Below are 23,600 nucleotides of genomic sequence, written 5' to 3'. Positions count from 1 at the left end.
ATGAAGTCTCTGCGGAGATACTGTGAGCGTCTCCAGACTACACATTGTAAATTTATGTAAGATCATCAATGTGTTCTGCAACTTAATGTGATTTGTGATTAGTATTCAGCGTGCCTTGTTTTCCTATTTGACTGAGTCGCTTCAATCTCTCTTCATTACATTTTAATAGGCTTTATATTGCTCGAGTCACAGAGGGCTTTGCACAAAAGAATGCTAATTTTTCACGTCCTGGATTTCAGTTGATGTTGTGATGCAGGGTTGCACCGAGTGTAGTGCAGAGATGCTTCACCTGTGTGGGAAGAGACGCTCAGCTGAGCAGAGTTGAACTGGAGAGGAATAAAAAGAGGACATCAGCTAACCCCAGCAGCATTGTAAAGAGTTTTATGTGTAGTTGCAGCGCAAGAGGGAAGATATTCAGCTCATCACGTAACATAATGTCTTCGCCATATATAGATGACACACTTGTTTTATAAATATTCAATCATAGTCAGTACATCCTTAGATGTACTGCCAGATTTAATCAATCAGTTTCTATAAATCCTCATCGAGATAAAGAGCTGCAGCTAAAACTCAGCTTTATGCTGTGCTGACCTCATGGCATTATACAAGATTATTATTATACCCATCCCCTCACTGTTCAAATGAGCATACGGGAAACAATATTTTCACTGTATGTTTCATAAGAAGAAACAATATTTGTAAAGCTTTGTACATTTTTTAAAGTGAAAGTAATGAATGAAAGGGGAAGTTTTAGACATTTGCCAACAGATGGCGCCAAAATCCTTTTATTCTTTCATGTGGTGTAGATGGGACTACACACACACACACACATACACTCACGTGCGCGCTCACAGTTATTGTCTAAACAGATTTCTGCCCTACTTACTACCCTTATTTAAATGACTTCTCAGTCAGTAAGCTCCGCAATGCTTCATTCATTTAATCACTCATTGGTTCCTTGTGTCATTTTCCATTATCTTTCTGACCTATCCTTATGTAATACTCTAGCATATTCTATATTCTTTATATGGATAATGGAGCTCTGATATTCATGAGCACGCCCACAGTGCCTTTGAACCAAAGACAGACCCTCCATTAGATTCATATCATATACTGGAGACCTTTATTTATACATCTTTTAAAATCCTTAATGCAAATCAGGCAGCCCTGATTATTCAGAGTGTGTCCTCTACCAGTGTTAAACTAATACTTTCTTCATTTCTGTCTCTCTTTTCAGATTCTAGCCATCATATCAATACTGTTTATCGTCCTCTCCACCATCGCACTTTCCCTCAACACTTTACCAGAGCTCCAGCACAAAGATGAGTTTGGCCATTTCAATGATAACCCCAACCTGGCCCATGTGGAGGCCGTGTGTATTGCCTGGTTCACCATGGAGTACCTCCTTCGCTTCCTGTCCTCTCCGAATAAGTGGAAATTCTTCAAAGGCCCACTTAATGTTATTGACTTGCTGGCCATTTTGCCCTACTATGTCACCATATTCCTAACAGAGTCGAATAGGAGTGTGCTGCAGTTCCAAAATGTGCGTCGTGTGGTGCAGATATTCAGAATCATGAGAATACTGAGGATCCTGAAGTTGGCCAGGCACTCCACGGGGCTCCAGTCTTTAGGATTTACTTTGAGAAGGAGCTACAATGAACTGGGGCTACTTATCTTATTTCTTGCCATGGGCATCATGATATTTTCCAGCTTGGTCTTCTTTGCTGAAAAAGATGAAGATGCCACCAAATTCACCAGTATTCCTGCCTCATTCTGGTGGGCCACCATTACAATGACTACAGTGGGCTACGGTGACATTTACCCACAGACGTTGCTTGGAAAGATTGTAGGTGGACTGTGTTGCATTGCAGGTGTGCTTGTCATTGCCCTACCAATCCCCATCATTGTAAACAACTTCTCTGAGTTCTACAAAGAGCAGAAGAGGCAGGAGAAAGCCATCAAGAGAAGGGAGGCTCTGGAGAGAGCCAGAAGGAATGGTAGCATTGTGTCAATGAACCTAAAAGATGCCTTTGCTCGTAGTATGGAACTGATAGATGTAGCGGTAGATAAAGGAGAAAACAAGACGCCTCTTGAGAACCATCTGTCGCCTAGCCGCTGGGGCAGCCATACCAGGCATGCCTCTTCTGAAATCCATCTGAAATCACCTGACAAAAGAAACCCAGAGTTTCTACCCGAAAGTTCTCCCCATCACATAACCATCACCACAACTGGAAGTCCACAGCGGACAAGCAGGACCCCACAGCACCTTAGTGCTCAAATACTGGAGGAAATGTACAGTCAAATAACCAAGTCACAGTCCTTCAGCAATCTCAACACTACAAGCTCCATGAGCACTCTGAGCACAACTATGACTGCCCCGGCATCACCGAAGAAATCCCAGAGCCCTGAATTTGCATTAAAAGAGGAGGTGGGGATGGAGATGAAGGAAGTCCAGCCCTCCTTGCCAGAAAACTTTGGAAGCTGTTCAGCTGGCATCGAAAAACAGAGCTCAAACTCAGGCGAGGAGGATGCTAGATCATGTCATATCAGACACCCCAGGGCCCCGCCACCTCTGAATCTTAGCTTACTGAGGCCCAGTGATGACCAGAGGTTTCTTAAAGATGGTCTCTATGAGTCTGTCAACCCAAGTGATGGATCAGAGCTCTACATAGACGAAGGGGAAAGCTTTAACAGTGCTGTGGAGAATATCCAGGGCTCTCCAAGACGGATTAATCCTCTAAAAATAAAAGGGTTGAAGGTCAATTACACAAAGACCTCTGCTGAAGGCCCTCTGACACCACCCAGTACTACTTCTCCTGGAGACATCAGCTCCAGCATCCTGGAAGATGAGTCTCCAGTGGGAGAGACATCACCACTCATCCCTAGTTCAGAGGGGCTTCTTCCAGTCACAATGGAAGACGTCTGCCCTCTGGCCCCTAAGAGGCTGGTGGTGGACACCCCACCAGGGGATGAAGATTCACAATCCACAGAGAATCATGAGGAGAAGCACCTGATGGAGGTGGCGGGAGCAGCGGTTGCACCATTGTCACCCAAGACAGCAGCACAAAATAGCACCCAAGGTGTGGTTGGGGCAGGCGAGGAGGTTAAGCCTGACAGCAACCAAAGTGGACACAAAGTAGAGAACCACATGTTTACATCCGATATCCACCTGATACCCGGGGATGGCAGCCTCTCTCCAACATGTGAAACCAGCATGTGAATGTAAGGGACATTTGAGGGACAACAGACCTAGTACAACCTCAGCCTGAAGTTTGGGAGAGCAGGGAGGAAAGTCAAGGGTGCAGCGGTGGCGAAAGATCTTTTTGCATGGCATGACAAGTCTCTTATACTTGTGTTGTTGTTGAATTGCAGAAAAAGAAACTGCAGTGCTTTGTGCAGATCCTGGAAAAACAGTGGGCTCAAAGAGGACACTTTTGAGAAACAGAGAATTCATCAAATCACGTACACGCAGGTCCTCCAGATGTACATAACGTCTCCTTTTCTAGCAAAAGAAGGAAATGCACAGAGGAACTGTAAAAGCATGCTTTTTTTTTTAAAAAATCAAAGGACAGATATTTTACGGTGCTTAGTTTGCTGAAAGCGCTCCACTGTAAATACTAGGACATCTAAGGCAATGACAATGCACAAGATGGCAAGGGAAGACAGTCACTGAGGGTACTAATATTTGTAATGTGAAAAAGAAGGGGTAGGGGTTTGGATAGACAGCCCTCAGATTGGGTGTTGCATCGTAGCGACCTATAAAAAAAAAAGAAACATATCATTACCTTTTGTGGCAATGCAAAGTGTTCTCATGATGGCCCTGTTTCTTTGTTTTGTTTCGTTTTTGTTTTGTTTGGTTGTTTTTTTTCTCGTGAATAACAGATGAAACTGTAACGTTGAGATTAATATATTTGTTTTTCATAGAAGCTGTTGAACTTTCAGTTTGAGCATCTTTGAATTCATGAATGTGGGAAAGAAAGATAAAAACACCTTGAATTCTCTCTAAAAAAAAAAAAAAAAAAAACACCAAAAAAAAACACCTGTAGTTGCCAAGTATTTATCAAACCAGTAAGAAGATGAACTATCAGACACTAAAGCTACTGACAATATTTATCACGAGATTTAAGATGCTCCTCGTTCAGCCTTTTGATTCCATCCAAATCAGAGGAAATGATCTTATTTACTCTCTAACATCAATTATATAAATAAATATATCTATCTATCTAAAAGTAGTTTTAAGAATGAAACGTGATAAGTAGGGCTAGATTGGTTGTAGGAAAAGTCTACAATATGTAGGTGAGACTCCATTTAAAAAAACAAAAAAAAGAGGTAAGACTTATTATTCACCAAGGTAGATTTGGTCATTAACACAGATATATGCGTTACACTATCATTATCTATTTTGGCTTTTTAAAAGGGGTAGATTACAACAACAAAAAATGACAGTATTCCTTCTGATATCAATGGACCAAATCAAGCACACTGGCAAGCTTTCTGCTATCTCGAATGCATTATAGCATATATGGTAATAACATGTATTTTGACAGTAGGTATGCTTTTGGAGTTTTTTTTTCATTATAGTTTGTTTACCTGCATTGTGTTCATTGGCCCATCCTCAGCAGCCTCATGTCAATGTTGACCTTTGTTCCATACTACTGCAACTTTACCCAATCCTGCTGATAAGTTTAAGGCATTTTTTTGTATATCTGTGGTGTCTCGGACTGTAATTTATCGTGTTTTATTGTGAACAATTTTCAGTCAAACTTAAACCCAAAGGATTTTTTTTTCTCTCGTCGTCTCTCTTGCTTTTGTTTTACACTGACTGAAAATATGTCTGTTCTACGTTGCCTTTGATTCCAATTTATTGCTGGAATATTTGTTTATTTCTTTCGGCGTGACACATGTCGGCGTAGACTAGCGAGGAGTTTGTGAAAGCCACACAAACCGGAATGGCAGTGATAGGAAGGAACGTGGGTGAACTATTTTGTTGTTTTCTTTCTTGTTATCATTCTTTTTCGCTAATCATATTTTGGTTGTTTGTTTGTTTTACTGAAAGGTGTGGAATGTGCAATATCGCATACTGCAATCTATGCAGGCCAAGAATTGTGGCACTTTATTTTATGTCTATGGGAATTTGTAAGTGTACAGGCAAAATTTACTTGTATTTTTCAGATGTTATATCTTTAATATGAGGCAAAAAGAGTATTACGACTACTAGGATCTCACAAACAATGCAAATGAGAATCTGACTTTTACTTTTTCGTATTGCGTGACTGGCAAAATGCTGTTGAGCACCTTAAAGCCAGGTATTAATGGACCTCAAATTTGATTATCTGTCGGAATAAGAATCCAAATTGACCACCAGGGCCTTTTATACTCCTGTTAGATTTACATAAAAAAAAATCTAGCAAATGTGTGGAAGATATTAACATTATCTAATTTTAATGGCCACAAACAAACAATTTTCTGTTTTTTGTGAATTATCGTGGAGAATGAGTCTATTTTTTCTAAACCAAAATGGAGCACGACCACAATTTCCTGCCATATGGTGGTTGAAATGATGCGTGCCTTTTCATAACACGGCTGTTTATGAGAAGGTAGCGAGTCATTTTGCTTTGTTCATATAGCACTGTACAGAAAAAAAATTCTAATTTTATAGGAAAAATCAGGTCTTTATGTAATAGAAACAAGTAATGATATTGAGTTCTCAGGTTTTCTATAACTCTCTGATGTTCTGATTGGATAGATTATCTGTTTTGTTTTGTTTTTCTTGAACAGCTAATGTCAGCTAGCTGCTTCTGTACTTTTTGAGAAGTGTTGTTGTCAAAATCCACTTCGATGTCTTGGCTTCCAGAACAGGGAGCTGCAATATTTCTCCCTTCTTCTGAGTAATGTGTGTACCACATTCAGTATCCACTCCCATCAGTCTTCGGAGAGGCAGGAAGAAGTACAAACAAAGGGATGGGCATCTGACCATTAAGGGAGGCAAAGAGGGAGCGCAGCTACAGCCAGGAAGCGATCCCTGCTGATCCATCTGATTATTTCCCATGCTGACACCAGTGAGTGCTCCGGGCCCTCCGGCTTCAGAAGCTCTAACCCCATGGCATGCCCTCAGGAATAGCTACGAGAGGGTAAAAACAAGGCGAGGACAAGAAAAGAAATGGTTCTCCCAAATGGTTACATTGTGTCAGTTGTGGTCCATATTTTCTTTCTTTTGTCTGTGTACATACGATTTGCCCAAAGTAGCATATTCTGACTCAGTGTTCAGAGATTCATGTGAGACCTCATGGAGTTACCTTTGTGATATTACCGATCCCTCATCAGAAACTCAGATTCTTTGGTATTCTCTGAAGTAAAATGCGGAGTCAGCGGTGGTCTTCGTTTGAATTTTCATCTCTTTTTTTTTTCTTTATAATAAAGGGAGGTTAGATCGTAACCTTCTTGTTTGTAAGCTTGTACTTTTTTTCTGTACTCCAATTAATCCTTCATCCCTTGTTTGTAGTAATCATGTCTCTGTGTTAGCCTCGAGTAATCTTTCATTTTGACAGGTAGGGTAGAGAAACAAGGGATTTGGATTGATCAGCTGTATCCCCTCCGGATAAAGTTTGTGTGGATACTGCAGCTAATTCTGTGAACTGACAGCAAAAAGGACTGTGCTCTGTCTTACTGTCTCATGATGGCGTATTCATCTGTGATGCTGTACAGAGTGGAAACGTCGTGTCTTTACCCTCTCTGAGAGAATGGGTATTGTCTGTGTCACTCATACCTGCTTACCTTGCTCCTTAAAATGCAAACAGCATCATTGTTTGTCCTTATATCTCTGTATATTCTGCCTCCTCCATTGTTTTTTCTGTTCAGCTTTGAGAAAGCATTATCATCAAGACACATCCTGACCTACAGACTGTTTCTGTACAAAGCAACATCTTTGTATGCATGTAGTAGTCTGAACAATTATGTGACCACAGAACACTTTGTTATGGTATGTATGTCAACATTTGTGTAGAGCATTGTTCCTCATTACGTCTATTAGCATATGCAGAATAACAAATAAATGTATAACTCCTGCGTTTGTGTGTTTGGTGTTCCCTGCTCTGCATGTGAGATGATGATTGTAGGCCAGGAAAGTAAAAAAGAGGGGGAAAAAAAGTTTGAATCAGGACACCAATTAAAATAATATGTTGCATTTGCTGCAAGAAAGCAAAGTTGTTTTCCATATACAGAAGTGTGGACAACTCAGCAGTTTGGCTGGTTGATAAATGATTTATTACAGAGCGGAGATGCGTTTCGTTCGATGCAATTAATGTAAGTGTGCATTTCCAGGCATGTTCCAATGCAACTAAACAACATTTACAGTGTGTTTAGAGGGAAATGCATTCTCTGTCCAATAATAATTTGCAATGTAAAAACCAGTTAAGCCCAAATAAGGCTCGTGGTGTGGTGGCAGAGGCATTCACATAGTTTCTTCGCTTCTAGTGTGGCAACAATTTTACTTAGTTTTATATTTTTTCTGTCTTTAACTTTATCTTTATGGCCATTTTAGGTTAGTTTAGGAATATAATTATTGGGTTAGGTTAAATAGTTACACTTTAGGTTTCTGTTAGGTTTAGGGGAAAAGGTCATTTCTGATAAAAAAAAAAAACATACTTACAGTGTTAACTGCATGTGAAGGTTCTCATTCAATTCAATTTTATTTATATAGCACCAAATATAGCACCTTAAAGTGCTTTACATTTTAAGGTAAAGACCCTGCAATGATACAGAGAAAATCCTAACAAGCATATGACCCCCTGTGAGCAAGCATTTTGGTGACAGAGGGAAGAGAAAAGTCTCTTTTAACAGGAAGAACCAGGCTTAAGGAGGGGTAGCCATGTACCCCTTGGCTTGTTAGGGGTGAGGGGAGGAAGATAAGTCACTGATTTGCTGGATTACCAGGTGGATAAGTTAAGATAATATAATTACATATTTGGAAAATTCTGAATTTATGACTCATTGCCTAAAATGGGTCAGAAATAAGAAAGAAATAACACAAATGGCAACAAAATATTTATTACAAATGTATTTTTATTTACAAAAAACACACACAAACACATTTTTGTTGCTACAATCAGTTCTTCCAGACCTGCTTCCAAGTTCCATGAAGGGTCCTAATGAAAGAACTGATACAATCAGAAAAGTAAACAAAGTTAAGGCTGTTATAACTATTATAACTGTTATACTCAGCTGATTTCACCTGATACCCTGCACAACCTGTATGGTTCACAGTGAATGATCCAATAAAAAGAAAATATTCCCAAGGCATCCCACCCCAAAAAAATTGTCAATGCCAGAGGTCAGAGGGAAACGGCTTGATGGGCTGCAGCAGAAGACGACCACATCAGGTGCCACTCCTGTCAGCTAAGAGGCTACTTCAGCAGGGTAACATGGCAAGTCATAAACCTCAAATCTTAAACATGAGAGTGAGTTTTCTGTACTCAAATGTTCTCCACAATACAAAAGGCAAGTTTTAAAAGTTTGACTGCATAAAAGGTTGAGAATTGCTTTATACCTAAAATTAAATACTACCCTACGAGTCTACAAGTTATATCTGAAACTTAATGCAGTGAACAACTTCTTCAACTTGCAGTTGCCTCAAATTGTTTTGGCACGATCTGAACAAGGTGATATTGATATTTAGTTACTCCTCCTGAACGCCAGAGGGCGCTGCAGTCCGATTAGCGAATTCAAACTGGCTGGTAAATGGTGAGCGCGCGGGTGTTTTTAAAAGAAAAACAGGAATACACATAAACATGGCGGCTGAAAATAATAACAGAACCGCTTCAGATGTAAATAGCATCGAAGAAGGTGTCAGTTTTTCTCACATTACCGCCGTAGCTACAGGATGGATGTCGGACTTCATGTTTCTAAGTTTGTGTCGGCGTTTTAAGGAGAGCAAACGTGATGAATTCAACGAAACGCTCTCAGCTTTCCAGAGTGAGTGAGGCACCTAGGTTACGTATATTTATGCTTAATTTATGATTATTTCTGTGGTGTTAGATTAGCTTCCTAAGTTTACCATTAGTTAAAGTTTAAAAGTTGGTAAAGACAAACATAAAAGAACCAAATATCACGTAAAATATGACAGATATAAAGGTGAGATATGTTTAAGTAGTAGACGCCAAAACAGCGTCCGAGGTGAAACTCTTTAAGCCATGTCTATTTTTATGTATTTTTTCATTTTTTTGTTAAGACCTGTCATGTTGTTGTTAAATGCAACTGGCACCTTTACTCAGAAAAACGAGAGGAAGAACCTCTCGTTGGTAACTTTAATGTAAATATACGTGTACGTATAAGTCTTCACAAAGTTTCTGAAAATATTGTGCCTAACACAAATTTTTTTTTCATTTATTCTTTTTTTCCTCAGCCATTCAGAAATTATCTCCTAAGAGAAATGAGAAAGCAAAGATCTGTGACTTCCTGGCAAGAGTCATGCATGGAAAGCTGCTGGGTAAGAAAACATGATGCCACAGTTTTTAAATACACATTAAAAACTATTAAAATGGCCTGCATTTGTATAGCGCTTTTCTAGTCCCTAAGGACCCCAAAGCACTTCACACTACATTCAGTCATTCACCCATTCACACACACATTCACACACTGGTGATGGCAAGCTACATTAAAAACTATTAAAGATGAGAAAGGGGTTGGAAATCACTGACTAAAAACGTATATACCCACCTGTCTCTTCATCAGTGATGCATTAACTTTCCGTGGCCTAGAATTGTGGTTATTTGTCAGCATGATCTAAATCTCCCGTTACATCCACATCCCATCTTGACAGTGTCTACCTGCATTGAGTTTCTGCCATGTACTTACTACTTACTTACTAGATATTTACGTTAACAAGGAGCTGAGTAGTTGTACCTAATAAAGTGGTCGCTGGGGGTATACTGTTTTACTAAAAAAAAAATTAACAGCAGCAGACTCTTTCTGTCCTTCATCCTAGTTGGCTTCCTGTTTCCTTGTCCTGTAAAACACTGTTTTTCTTCAGATGTGCAGTTTGAAGATGATGCCTCTGTGATGCCTCTGATGTCGGCTGCCAGACTCTGGTCAGACCTCAAAAACACTGTGGCAGACGAAAGTTTGTTTAAAAACGTTGCCATCCTTTTGATTGTACAGGTAATAAAGTTTTGTTTTGTTTTTCCTACCTCAGTATGGGCCTTTGGGGGATTACTTCACTTGTAATTGAGCTACAAACAATATAGGGAAAGAGTTTGTTTCACCTCATATTCATTTTTCAATTTTGAGAGCACAAAGGAGCGTCATGCTTGAGTAAAAGAAACGGTGATTAACAAAACTAGTTAAAACACGATCCATTGTAGTGCTGGTGGTTTTCCTTTAGCTCTCTTTGAGGGAACTAAACATTTTACTATGTGGGGGGACAAACACAACACCAGTGCTGAAACTATACAGATGTTTGATTATGAAATGAGCAGGGTTTAAGTCCTGATGTTGGCTGCATGTATTGATTTTGAGTCTAATGTCATACATTTACCCTGTGCCTAGTCTGTTGCTGTCTGCTTGGAGAAGGGTGAAAGGTCTTCTGCCTCCTCTGCCCTCAGGTGGTTTGAGAATAACCTTGAACTTCCACAGGTCTGTATGGCAGTTATTCTCCCTTTCCGTTTCAAAATAAAGGTCAATTTTGGAACGTTTTAATTATTCAGTAACAGATTTTAAGCGATTTTAACAACTAATGTGTTTTAACAGGGTTTGAGAGTTAAGCTTTCGAAAATAGTTGCACAGGCTGAGACTTACCACCCATTCCTCATGAGCTTCAGCTTCAGTCGCCTGCTAGAGACAGTCCAGTCCTACTTGGATGCCTATTTGGAGAAGAATCCTTCTGACTACCTTCTCAAGGTACAGCACCTGCAGAACCTGTGTTTTATGTCACAGCCAGTATCAGAATGAGATTGGAACACAGGTCTGCTCAACTATGTGAAAAATCACACTCACTACTATCATTGTCAATATTGAGATCACAATTCTGAGAATTTTGAGAATAACCTTTAAAACCTACAGGTTCGTGTCTCAGTTATTTAAAGCCCTACTACTTTAAAATCAAGGCCAACATGATGTCCACCCCAACCTTAGTTCACAAGTTGTTTGTCAGGCCTACATACTGAGTTTCTACAAGTCATACAGCACTGTGTTCACAGAGTAAATTAAAATATTTGTTTAAAAAACTAGACTAGATATATTTATATGTATTATGTTTCAGGTTCTGGGCTGAATATTTTATTTCCTAAGTTGTAAGTTTAAAATTCACTTTAAACTCTTAGAAATGTTTTGGGTTTTTTTGCAAAAAGTATTGTCGACTTTTTTTGGATTTCTGCTTTAGGGGGCACCACAGCGGATCATCTCACCCTTTCTTTAGCATCGTCTTTTGTCACACCAACCTTCTGCATATGCTCTTTCACTACATACCTCCATCTCTGCACATGTCGAAACCATCTCAGCCTTGTCTCTCCAAACTTATGTCCAAGCCAAAATATATAAAAACCCCTTTGCACTCTTAGTGAGATGGAAGGTTTTTTGGGAAATACACCGATCAGTGGACACTTGTCATCATGGGACTCTGGGGCTGCATAACAGTTACAGTTTGGCCATCATCATAAAATCCACAGACCTGTGCTCGCCCACTTTTTTTCTGCTTTTGACACGTGGACTTCAAGCTCTGACTGTTCACTTGCTGCCTGATATATCGCACCTCTGGATTGTTGTGAAGAGATAATCACAGCGCTGGTTTTAATGCTGTGGCTTGCTGATGGGTGTACATGAGGTGTCCAAAGTTTCTCGGTAGTTAACAGGCAATGCTTGCACAAATTTTTGCAGATATTAATTTCTCCTCCTCTTGTTTTCTCCTTTTGTGCTGAAACTACGCTCTTATCCTCCTGAGTAATGGCGCTCAGACCAACTGAAGGTGCTGATGTGACGTTATCAGTCATAGCTAATTGACAATTTGTCATCAAATTAGTTGGAAGGGCAAACTGCTGCATTCTGTAGAGTCGTCCTCAGGGCCTAACAGACTCGCTTATTCAGGAAAGTTTTATGAATGATTTACGCAAGCCAATGACCTCTTGATGGCTGTACTTGGAAGGGTATGCTAATGACTGCCCTCATTAATTTTGCTTTTCATTACAGCAGTACTTAGACCAGAAAGTTAGTTGTTTTTAGAAGTTTATGAAAGGGTCATATTTATATGCATAAATTAGCAAAGCTAAATGTCTGTGTTATGTCTACCTCTCCGATCATCAGGCAGCTTCAAAGATGGTGCAGTCCTCACACAAAACTGAGGGTTTGGAGGACGAGGGGCCCCGGGACAGCTCTCTTTCAAAGAAGGCCAGTGATGTCACGGAGGACAGAAAGTAAGTCGTAGTATTTTTGAAAAGCCTCATTTATTTAAACTCTGCTTCTCCTTCATGCTAAATATTCAGCTTTATTTATGTCCTAACAGGAAAGGAAACACCACATGTCACAGGTCAGTAAGAATATGTTTAACACTCACTAGACACATTATTAGGTACACCTCGCTAGTACTGTATTGGAGCCCATTTTGCTTTCCAAACCACCTTGATGCTTCATGGCACAGATTCAACAAGGTGCTCGAAACATTCCTCAGTTATTTTGGTCTATATTGAAATGATAGCATCGCACAGTTGCTGCAGATTTGTCAACTGCACATCCATGGTATGAATCTCCTGTTCCACCACATCCCAAAGCTGCCCTCTTTGATTGAGATCTGGTGACTGTGGAGGCCATTTCAGTACAGTGAACTCATGTTGTGTTCAAGAAACGAGTTTGAGATGGTCTGAGCTTTGTGGCATGGCACACAGCCATCAGAACATGGGTGTACTGTGGCCATAAAGGGATGGACATATGGCAGTATTCAGGCAGCCTGTGGCATTGTAACAATGCTTGCTTGGTACTAATGACTGATTCAGACTTTTGTGGCCAATGCCTTTGCCGGCATTCACACTTGTGCACTACGCGTTACAGTTATGTCCCAATCTTTTATATCCTCTGCCAGCCTAAATGATTCTAGGACGTCTTCTCTTCCTAGGTCCCCTTTTTCCAGTTTCTTTTGGGGTTTTTTGTTTAGTTTTGTTTTCTCCCCAGAGGCTAAAAAAAAGTGTCCTTGGTGAAGTTTTTCCACTTCTTTTTACAACCCCTTCACATCAGTCCTGATAGTTTAAGGAATCTCCCTCGAGGAATTCAATCTGAGAGTCCATATGTTGACGCAGGGATTGATGTTCTCTCAATGATTCATTCGAAAGAAGCAGGAAATGCACAGGAGGAATCAAGAGGCCACTCAAAGTAGTTGGGGTGTGAGTTTCAGAGGGGTTTCTGATTAGGTACCTGTGACATAGATTTCACATAGAAGCATAAATCCTATTTCGGGGACAGGTGTGCCAAGAAAATATTCCCTACAGCACCAGCCTGAACCGTGTTTTCATCTTGTTTGTGCCAAATTCTGACCATCAGGATGTGCAGTGTGCCCTTCTGCTGCTGTCGCGCATCTTCTTTGACGTTTGATGCGCATTCAGAGTTGCTGTCCTGCAGCATATTTTCCCACCAGCTCAAAGCCATGTTTCCATTCTCCCCTAACATCAACAAGGGATTTTCACCCAGAGAACTGTGGCTCGCTGGACATTTTCTCTTTTGGGACCATTCTCTAGAGATGGTTGTGAAAATCCCAGTAAATCTGCAGTGTCTGAAGTACTGCCACGTCACATTCAGGGTCACTTAAATTACACATGTAGGTTAAGGAAATAATTGTGTCGCACTGTATTACTCTTCCACAGACCAAAACGGAAACTACTCTCAACCATAAATACAGATGTGTGGAAGCCTGATACATGCAAGAAGCGTAATTTTTCTCTGCGTCGAATCTCCAGTAATGGTGGGTTTTAATTTTCTTGTGGCTTTGATTGGTTTCTGAATTTTTCTTTTGAAATTTATTTACCAGCACATCATATTTGAGCCTGAATACAAGTAAATTAATTTCAAACCTTACAGCATCAGAGTTATCCCAGATGACAGAAAATTCACCAGACACAAAAAAGGCACAAAAAACAAGAAAACCCCCTCAAGTAAGTAGAACCAATTAATCCACAAATCAGTTTAAGGAGTTATAAATATTCCTTTAAGCATAGAAAGCAGGAGTTTATGTTTTTTCCTTTTTATCTAGAAATGGACCTCCCAGCTGGACAAGTACCTCAAGGATGGTGTTAAACGTCACGGGCAGGGGAAGTGGTCTCGTATCTTAATGGATTATGACTTTGAAGGACGCACCGGCACCATGCTCAAAGACCGCTGGAGAGTTCTAACGAGGGCACATGAAGTGGGATAAAGACACACAGAGCTTCTCTAATTCGTACAATGTAGCATTTGACCTGTAAATAAAATCACCTGATTTTTCTATTGATTTTTTTTAATGGTTTTAGTTGCATGCTCTGCTATGTTTGCACTGAAACAATTTACCACCAGAGGGTGCTCAAGCACAGAACAGTGATCTGGGTAAGTTGGTCTACTGTGACTGGGTAAATTTGACAATGTGTAACAATGTGACAATGTGTCAGTAAAACATAATTGTATATTTCACTCATTTAGTCTTTTTTAGCTGACCAGCTAAAGCTTAACCGTGTCAGTGTATGTGCTTTGCTGCTGCTGTGTGCACCCAGTCATACCACCAGAGAGCAATCACAGGAAACGATGTAAAAGTTTTTAGTTTTTTATATTTAAGGCCACATTTTTTTAGATAAATAAGGTGTAAGACAAGACATTTGTAAAAGAGTACAATAGCATTGTTTTATAACCAAAATAAAAGGAAGTGTGCTTAATGTGTGTGAGGAAAAGGTGGAATGCTGTACAAGTGTCTTTCTATTTTAATGTGTATGAAAATCTGCTATTTAAAAATACTTTACACTGATCTGGACCATATTAAAAGACATATCTGCAAAATTAGGCCTCTTAGTGTTGATAGAGAGACGATGTGCTGAGGCATCTGGCTGCCCACTGATGATTGGTTTTTAGATGTTCACGTGAAATCCATATCAGATGAAGACAAAACTGTGTTGTGGAGGACAGGCGCACCGCAGAGTTTTCTGGATCTTCTTCCAAGTCCCGCTGCACTGCGGGTTCCCCACCGCCTGCCAGTGGAGCACAGTCTCCCTGCAGCACAGTTAAACCACTGGTTTCATACCACTTTATGCACATGGTTTCACATAGTAATTTCACAAGATCTCAGCACTGCTTAGCTTAAGGCAAGGGCACATTAAGTGTTGAAGCAGAAGGTGGACTAATTTTGTAGCCGTTTTAAGTTTTATGAACTGATTTAGATTTTTATGTGAAATCGTGCAGTTAGGGCTTTGTAGACAGGAACACAATTTCCATAACTTTGGCTCTGTACGGTAGTGCAATAGATTAAAGTGCAATGCAATTTCAATCCAGACTTTCAGCTTTAATTCAGCTCCTTTCAGGGGCTCAAACTGGATAAGTGAGCATAATCATAACCAAAATGTTTACCTTTTAGGATTTTGTTAGTTATGGTTGACAGACTGACTGAAAGCCATGCACATTGATGAGTTTCCTCCTTCCTGATGGTTTTCCAGGCCTTTAGTTTTTTTGCCATTTAGTTTGCTCTTCAGGAATTGAAGTGCATGCTCGAATGGCTTGTGTTCCCTTCTCATTCTGTCTTCCATCTTGCAAGTATTGCTGTATGCTTCAAATAACGAAACATACATATTATACTTTCATTAGTCCAAACAAATGCTGTTTCACAACTTGTCTGGTATTTTTAGATGTTTAAATTTGTTTTTTCTGCCCCTGGGCAATGTTCACCACTTGGTTAGGTGTTATGAGGGGTGTTCTTTTACCATGAAACGGATCATCTAATCATCTACAATTATCTAATTATCAATGGAAGATCATGCCTTTTTACTTTGCTTAGCACACCATTGAGTTATTATCTCTTTGTTAAACATTCACCAATTCTAAAGTTCCACCTCTCTCACAGGTTTTTAAATCTCATTGAGATTAAAAATCTCATTTCCAAGAGAGACCTGGCATCATGGCAACAAAAGTCACATACAACATAGGTAGAAATCCACTGAAATCTGGAAGTTGTGGGTTCAAACCCACAGTTTTCAAATGCAAATGGTACACTTGGAATTTTTCCAGATGTTTTACGTTCAAAATTGCTCAAAAAATAAGCCGAGAAGCCCACATCTGTCCATGAAGCAGCTTTTCAGTCAGATATTTTGGTCCCTAAAGAAAAAGGGGGCTACATAATAAATAACCACCATTCCTAAATGTTCCTTCAGTTTGTAAAAAAAATAAGAATAAAAGCTGAGAGTCTGCCCTTTTAGACCACATTCAGCTGTAAATTAAATGCCAAACAGTTTAAATATATCTGGACTGGAGGAAAAACACGTGTAAAATGGCCGATAACTGCATACTTGTCTGATTCCTGACCGTCTCCCTGGCAGCTGCTGGTATTGTTTCGCATGGCAGGAGGTTCACATGCCACACACACGTTAAAGCCCTCTGTTATGTAGCGCATCCACAGTGTGTGGGGCCGGTTCTCCACAGTGCAGTGGGGCGTCCGTGACTCTAGCTTGAATTCCACACAAAACCTAAAGGGCGACAGGATTAGAGTAATGAAGGTGAACAAATAAATCCTGAAATACTGAGACAGTAGAATTCAAACAAAATAAACCCTTAACGCACAGGAGAGCGACATCGAGGCATCATCACTTGGTTAGGCGATATTGGGAATTACTGATCAGTAAAAAAGAAAAACCCACTTTATCCCCAGTAGCAGGGACACAGCTCTAATGAAAGGAATAACAATAATTAAGCATATAGATGCTTTGAACTGCTCGCAATACCGCACCTACTGTCATCCCAACCTTTTGTGTATGCGCTTTTCATGTGACAGCCTTGAGTATTTAATTTCAAAGGATTGTTGGCAGTCTTTCAGCATCGCTATGTTTAATGGTCTGTAGACAGAAGGCCAGGTGGGCAAACACCTACAGGTAGCTCGTTGGTTGGAAAACGTTGAGCTGTTATCTCCTTTCAATTTCATTTGTGATACAAAGCACAAAAAAGAGGTTTTTCCCCTGAAAGCATTCATGAACCTTTCAACTCTTGAATTTAAAGATTCTTGAGGTCTGTGCAGTTTCAGAGAGCATCTGCAGGCTTTATAGTACCATGATATGAAACCTACCCAGGGTTTAGGGGGTTTCCGTAGCTGTCGTGCTTGGGCCTTCCCTTGGCAAACGCCATGCTGGTGATGAATGCAGGACCTGATAAGAGAAACCAGATCATCTATGAATTACAAAACAGGCTCAAATGCAAGAAAATATGCATGCAACTTCACACACACACACACACAAAAATGCAGATACAGTAAAACCAGAGAGTGTTCATCTGGTTGTATACCTGAATTGAAGCCACAGTGTCTACCCAGGTGGTCTCTGTATTCCCTGCAGCCAGCTCGTTGCTCAAGGCCGGGGCAGGGCTGGCCACTGTTGTGGGGCTGCTGTTCTATGTGACGAACACGGATTCGCACCGAAGGCTGGCAGGGTTTGGCACAGCCGCTCCAAAAGCTCCAGTCGCTCACAACACAGTCCTGAGCTGGATGTTGGCACCAGTATCAAGAGAGAAACGTTATTAGAGGAAATCCTCTGTTGCAGCGAACAATTAAACTGCATTTAAACCAAAGACTTACTCCCTAAGATCTTAGCTTTTGTGCCAGGATTACAATTCCAATCGACAGTAAGATATACCATTGTTCTTTAAGGGATGAATAATTATAATATTCCGGTGGAAGAGTGGAATGTGACTCAATATCCAGGAAATAACTTTGGATTAATGAAGCATCGATTGTGACTTGTGGAATTAGTGCTTCCTGCTCTGATACAAGTATTCTGACAGTGCGCCAAGTGCGCCGCTCAATCAGTGACTGAGTCCTGTGATTTATTTTCTTTGTGCCTGCTATGATTCCACTTTGATGCATTAAACATTCAGATTTAGTCACTACTGGCCCATAACACATATTAAATGTGCCTAGCTTGTTTGACTGTAGCTGTTATCGCTACAACTGATTGACAGAACCACATTCTTAAAATATTTGTACTAATTCCATTATGTGGGCCAGCCAGCCCACTGAAATGAGGTTAGGCTCAGAGCTACTGGGGTTATTTGGTGTGCTGATTATTTTTTGTAATGCGGCAGGTGAGACACATGCAAGAAACACAAAATCAGAGATTATGTGGGGTTTGCGCCATGTTAGAAGCTGAAGAAAACAACAAAAGACACAGAAGAGTTGGAAAGGACTGAAGTTAAATGCACACAATTTGACATGTATGGGAAAATGTGGAATGCATCCACCCATGCCACTTCACTCATTAGAGGTATGTTGTGTGATAAGCAGCCCACTAATGACCAGATAGTGGGGATAATTTGTCTTGTTTTATCTTCTGGACAACAGATTTAGAAGATAGCAAGAGGTCGGGTATCATAAAGTTAAGGTGCGCACCAAAAAATAAACAGTTCCATCCATTCATCACTCACCTGGACACTCTGTGAAGTAGTCAAAGCAGCAGTCTTTAGTTCTGACGCAGCCTTCATCACAGTAGCATGTGCCGTGCACACGGTCCATCCTCCAGTCAGTGGTCAAACAGTTTGTGTCTCTGCCTCTGCAGCACTTCCCTGAACAACCTCCACTCACCAGGTGGTTCTCACCTAGAGCAAAAACTACCAGCAACCAGCAGGCAAACTGAACAGAGAATCCCATCATGATGGAGTGAGGCCAGAAGTCAACCTCTGAAGTAAGATGCCAGCCTCTTGGTTTCCCCCCAGACTGTGCTCACACACGTCTCTACCTGTGTTTACTCCTGCTCTGGTTCTGCTTCTTTCATGCTCGTGACCGTGAGAGGGAGAGGTTGGAATACCAGCCCAGCCCAACCCAGCCAGGACTGAGCTCTGCCACAGGAGCCCTTGTGACCTGGAATTCCTGTGTCCGTCTCCTGTGTCCAGCCCTTCAGTTTCCCTCCAGAAACAGGTCTGCAATGCAACCTACAGTACAAAACACCCAATTCCAGCACTGGCTTTCGTGTTGTGTGTGCCTGCCTTTCCTCAAAGCTGGTGTCTCTCTCCCTGTTCCCAGCTGAGCACCTCCCTCCAGTCGATCACACTCGGGAGGAGACGATGAGGACAAGGGAGGGGTGAGCTGGTGATGCATGCTTTACCATCCCGCCTCTGTTCTTTCTTTTTTGCCTCTTTCTTACCTGCCTTATTCTTGTTTACCTTTTTTCTGACCCTCTTTCTTCAGAATACCTGTGACCTTCTGCCACCCCAGGTTTCCGAGTCCCAAAAGAAAGGGAGGAATGTGAGAATTTGGCAGGTCTCCAATCAATTGTTCTACTGTATAACACCGTCCCCTTCTCACCTCTCTCCCTTTTTCTCTTTCCCTTTCAAGTTCCTGTAATCCAGCAGAAATCCAAACCGTATGATTTTGTCTGTGTGCTTGTTTTGCTTGTGAGGTTTACGTAGACTAAAGATTAGCTTCACTGGGTCAGAGGCTGTCAAAAAAAATCTACATATCAGCTTCCCCTGAGCTCAGCCATAAATAAGGTAATTGTTTTATGCGTGCAGTTGTTTCCTGCAATTCTGAACATGTGTGCTATTTGTTTTAAACAAAAACAAAGGACTTTTAATGCACTACTCAATTCCTAAATGCTGGAAGCTAATTCCTTCTTGACTTTGTTTCCAGTTTTATGCTTATCTAAAATAACCATCTACTGGTTGTAGGTCATATTATGAAGGCAAACAAGAAAGTGGTATCAGTCTTATCAAGGAAACAAAGAATCATATTTCCCAAAATATCTCCTTTTACCAATCACTGATAACCTGTTATATACTGTTATAAACTGCATACAACATGGAAACCCATTTAAATACAATGCTAAGAAAACATTATCTGCCCCCTTCCTGATTTCTTATTTTTTTCCGTATTTGTAACACTTAAATGTTTCTGTTCATCACACTAATTATAATATACAGTAAATAAAAAAAATAACCTGAGTAAATACAAAATTCAGTTTTTAACTGATTATTTTATTTATTAATAAGGAAAACAACCTATCCAAACCTACTTGGGCATGTATGACAAAGTAGTTGCACCTCTTCTAAATCATAAATGAATTGTCATTAACCACATATTTTGATTTACAAAGACTTTTCTAAGGATTTGGGGCTCCAGCAAACCACAGTGAGAAAATGTAGAACAGTGGTGAACCTTCACATGAGCCTACCAAAATCACTCCAAGAACACATCCATGACTCATCCAGGAGCTCCCAAAAGAACCCAGAACAACATGAAAAGAACTTCCCTCACTTGCCTCAGTCAAGGTCAAAGTTCATGATTCAACAATAATAAAGAGATAAAATCTCCTCCATGGGAGAGTTCCCAGTAGGAAACCACGGCTGATCAAAAAGGATAAAAAAGACTCATCTCACATTTGCCAAAAAACATCTTGAAGATCCCCAAGACTTCTGAGAAAATATTCTGTGGTATGACGAGACATTTCGAGCCTTTTATAAAAAGAATATATGATGGTCTCGGGCTGCTCTGCTTTTTCAAAGTCTGGAAGACTTGTTATAATAGATGGAACCATGAATTCTGCTCTTTACCAGATGATCATGAAGGAGAAATCAGTTCATGCCCTAGCTCAAGAGCCCTCAGCTTAAGCAGCAGGACAATGATCCAAAACACACCTGCAGGTCCATCTCTGAATGGCCCAACAAAACAAAAAGAGGGTTTGCAGTGGCCTAGTCAAAGTCCAGCCATAATTCAAGTTGAAGTGCTTTGGTATGACCTCAAACAACCCCCAAATGTAGATCAATTTAAACGATTCTGCAAAGACAAGTGGGTCAAAAATTCCTCCACAGTGATGCAAAAGACTCGCTGCTAGTTATCGCAAACGCTTGATTGCAGTTCATGCTGCCAAAGGTGGCACAAACAGTTATTAGGTTTAGGAGGCAAATACTTTTTCACAGTGCTGTACGTTGCACAGGAGCTCCAGTTTGCATTATTTACAAACCACAGTGTAGTGTTAATATAATGCGCAATTCATAATTTTTCAGTAAAAACTGAAACTCCTCAATGTGAAATGAAAGACTATCAACTTTATAATGCAGGACAAGCCCAGTCGTGCCCTCTTTAATGGCATGATGGAGGGCTACACAATATATGGCAAGGATTTCTAATGCTGCTGCTGATTGATGATGACAAATTGGAGAGGGCAGACAAAAACCATTTTTTACTTATATGCTCCAGGGGGCCTGACTGTTACTGTTGCTGAAGAAGCTCAGCCTCTTCCACATTATTACGGCCAACAAATGGGGCCTCTGCAGGGAGCATCAGCAGGAAATGAGGCCTCCTCACGCCTCCTGCTATTGAATAGGTAGACACTAGTAATAACTGGATACTTCGCTGTCTTGAAAAATAATCTTTCACAAGGGGGTCTGGCTGGGTCCTTTGATTATTCTTCATGCTATGGAGCAGGTAGGTCAAGCGACAGTAATAGCCTTCATCTCCACCACAATCATCAGCAGAGGCATCGCTAAGAAGCAAGTGTCTGAATCAGTTAAAGTTAAGTTAAAGTTAAATCTACAAATATTAAACACAATAAATAATCCCAGCTGTGAAGTCTCTTACTTTTTAACCGTTTTAACCAACTATAGTGCTGATTTGATCTGTCCACTGATGCAAGACGTTCAGCAGCATCAGCCTCAGCATGAAGGAAGCGCACATCAAAGCATGTGTGTTTTCCATGTGACAGGCTCCCAGCCATACTGCTCATTTGTCGGAGACAATCAGCCTTACAGCAACACACCCAGTCATCTTAGTGTACATCGGTTAATGTTTCACAAGACGGGGAGCGGTAATAGAGCATATTTATGATCTCCAAACAGTGTCGCAAGTTGCTGCGTCATCCATCCCCTTCATTTGGGGCAAGAGCAGAGATAGAAGGAGATACAAAGAAAGATCGATTTAGTAATAAATGAAAGTCTGCTGTCCTCCCCTTCTTGCAGTGGGAAGGTAGAAGGGTCAGCCCTAGCTTCATCTCAGCTATATGGGGAATGTAAACTGGCTCTCCTCAAGGGAAGACTTGACCTGGGTTTCCATAGTTTCAAAAGGTTTCTTGACATCAAAAGCTCTGGTTGACAAATACTAGAATTTACCTTTACAAGATGGCATGTGTTGTAAAGATGATGTCATCCATGACTAAGAAAACGCTTTCTCTGTGCTGCACAGAAACTTTATTTTTAAGCCTTTCTATCGAAAAAACAAAAAAGCAACATCAAAGCGAAAACAGACCCAAATGTTTGTTCTTAGAGAATATTTGATTAGAGCTGGTCGAAGTAATTAGTTCGAGTTTCTTTCTTCCTGATGAGTACAGTCAGTTCCTTCCACATGAATGGAAGCCTTTGTCTATTATCTACTCAATTTATAGCACATTCTTTCACGTCTACATTTGTATATTTGGGTGGTTTTCCAAGTGCGGGAGTGTTTTGCACCGTCTGTTCTTATTATCTGTTCTTATGTAACTGAGTTTCAGTAGTTTCCTTCATTGTAACTTGAGTTCATCCATGCACGGGCATTTTATCCTATTTCTTGTGGATTACGTATGGATCTATGCCACACAGTGGCATGAGTTATTATTTAATGAGTTGAGAAGTTTGGTGTTTGACTTAGTGCGAGTCACCAAATCACACTTTTAAAAGTTCTTAAAAGGGCGTATTCACAGTGCAAACACTCAGTGAGCCTTGCTCTTCATGTCGCACTTACAACAGCGTCTATTATGGCAAGACGTTTTGTACGTCCTTCTAATGATACTCCATTCATTACAGGTCATTACTGCTGGATAGGCCCCGGAGAGGACTGATGACACTCTAGCAATGGCTCTACAAGCTGGCTGGCCTTGGAGAGCTGCCAGTGTAATGACATTGATGAAAGTTTTTCTCCTGCCTGATCCTGACATCGTCACTGATAATTGTCCCCTCATGAGTCACCTCACCTGGCATATGGATCCATATGTATGTAAATCAATGCGGACATTAGCAGCAGCCGGCAGATGAGTCAAGATGTGTGGGTGGGGAGTGAAACCGAGCCCTGCCCCTGAGAGAGATGACGCTTCGAGTAATGATAATGGCTAGGTGGCAGGGTGGAGCTATCGGGGTAGATTTCATAAATCACATCGTTAAATGTCACACAGCAGTGGAGAGGTTAGGACCTCGGGCTAGTGCGCATGCATGCGTGCGTTTCTCTGTCAAGGGCAAAGTGTGTAAATATATATATCTTTACCAAACCTCAAATTTCACTGATGCCTGTGAATAACAGATCACTCTGGTAGGATAGATTGATGACATGAAAATAAATAAATGTCACCTGACCTGTGTGCAAACATTTTGAAATGATAAAATTACAATTGTTGTTGTTTTGGTTTTTTATACGATCTTCTGAAAAAGACAAAAAAAAGATTTGACCTCTTTTT

General features: G+C 40.6%; 3 protein-coding genes across 3 annotated transcripts in view; 2 read left to right on the top strand and 1 right to left on the bottom strand.

Moving 5' to 3' along the window:
• The window catches only part of kcnb2b (potassium voltage-gated channel subfamily B member 2b), a 97,671-nt gene extending 90,612 nt beyond the window's left edge, over nt 1–7,059 (top strand). The window contains exon 3 of the mRNA XM_086306145.1: nt 1,238–7,059. Coding sequence (XP_086162271.1) covers nt 1,238–3,220 — 1,983 coding nt within the window. The 3' untranslated portion in view covers nt 3,221–7,059. The remainder of the gene's footprint in view (nt 1–1,237) is intronic.
• A 1,684-nt stretch (nt 7,060–8,743) lies between these two features.
• On the top strand, nt 8,744–14,876 carry terf1 (telomeric repeat binding factor (NIMA-interacting) 1). The gene is made up of 10 exons (XM_086306142.1): nt 8,744–8,970; nt 9,401–9,484; nt 10,028–10,155; nt 10,543–10,629; nt 10,744–10,893; nt 12,292–12,401; nt 12,491–12,514; nt 13,839–13,936; nt 14,053–14,126; nt 14,225–14,876. The coding sequence occupies exons 1-10, from the start codon at nt 8,787–8,789 to the stop codon at nt 14,384–14,386; spliced, it is 1,101 nt and encodes a 366-aa protein (XP_086162268.1). The 5' UTR covers nt 8,744–8,786; the 3' UTR covers nt 14,387–14,876.
• sbspon (somatomedin B and thrombospondin type 1 domain containing) lies at nt 14,296–19,223 on the bottom strand. Its single transcript, XM_086306143.1, has 5 exons — nt 18,613–19,223; nt 17,479–17,673; nt 17,264–17,342; nt 16,494–16,670; nt 14,296–15,207 (listed from the first exon to the last, which is right to left on the bottom strand). Exons 1-5 carry the CDS (start codon nt 18,836–18,838, stop codon nt 15,090–15,092), a joined length of 795 nt encoding a protein of 264 aa, XP_086162269.1. The 5' UTR covers nt 18,839–19,223; the 3' UTR covers nt 14,296–15,089.
• Nucleotides 19,224–23,600: the final 4,377 nt, after the last annotated feature.

Source organism: Aulonocara sp. 'chitande type north' Nkhata Bay, linkage group LG9 (assembly GCF_057382095.1).
Source record: "Aulonocara sp. 'chitande type north' Nkhata Bay isolate Kocher_YH1m ecotype deep benthic linkage group LG9, A_spYH_male_GT1.1, whole genome shotgun sequence".
NCBI lineage: Eukaryota > Metazoa > Chordata > Actinopteri > Cichliformes > Cichlidae > Aulonocara > Aulonocara sp. 'chitande type north' Nkhata Bay.
This window is presented reverse-complemented; position numbering and strand designations above follow the sequence as displayed.

Bases quoted from the DNA above. Each gene is read 5' to 3' on its own strand.
- terf1 (XM_086306142.1), top strand. From the start codon at position 8,787: ATGGCGGCTGAAAATAATAACAGAACCGCTTCAGATGTAAATAGCATC. The intron at 8,971-9,400 runs GTGAGTGAGGCA...TTTTTTCCTCAG, and splicing joins AACGCTCTCAGCTTTCCAGA to CCATTCAGAAATTATCTCCT. The intron at 10,630-10,743 runs GTCTGTATGGCA...GTGTTTTAACAG, and splicing joins ATAACCTTGAACTTCCACAG to GGTTTGAGAGTTAAGCTTTC.
- sbspon (XM_086306143.1), bottom strand. From the start codon at position 18,838: ATGATGGGATTCTCTGTTCAGTTTGCCTGCTGGTTGCTGGTAGTTTTT. The intron at 17,674-18,612 runs GTGAGTGATGAA...GCCAACATCCAG, and splicing joins CTACTTCACAGAGTGTCCAG to CTCAGGACTGTGTTGTGAGC. The intron at 15,208-16,493 runs GTATGCAGTTAT...ACTGTGCTGCAG, and splicing joins GACGGTCAGGAATCAGACAA to GGAGACTGTGCTCCACTGGC.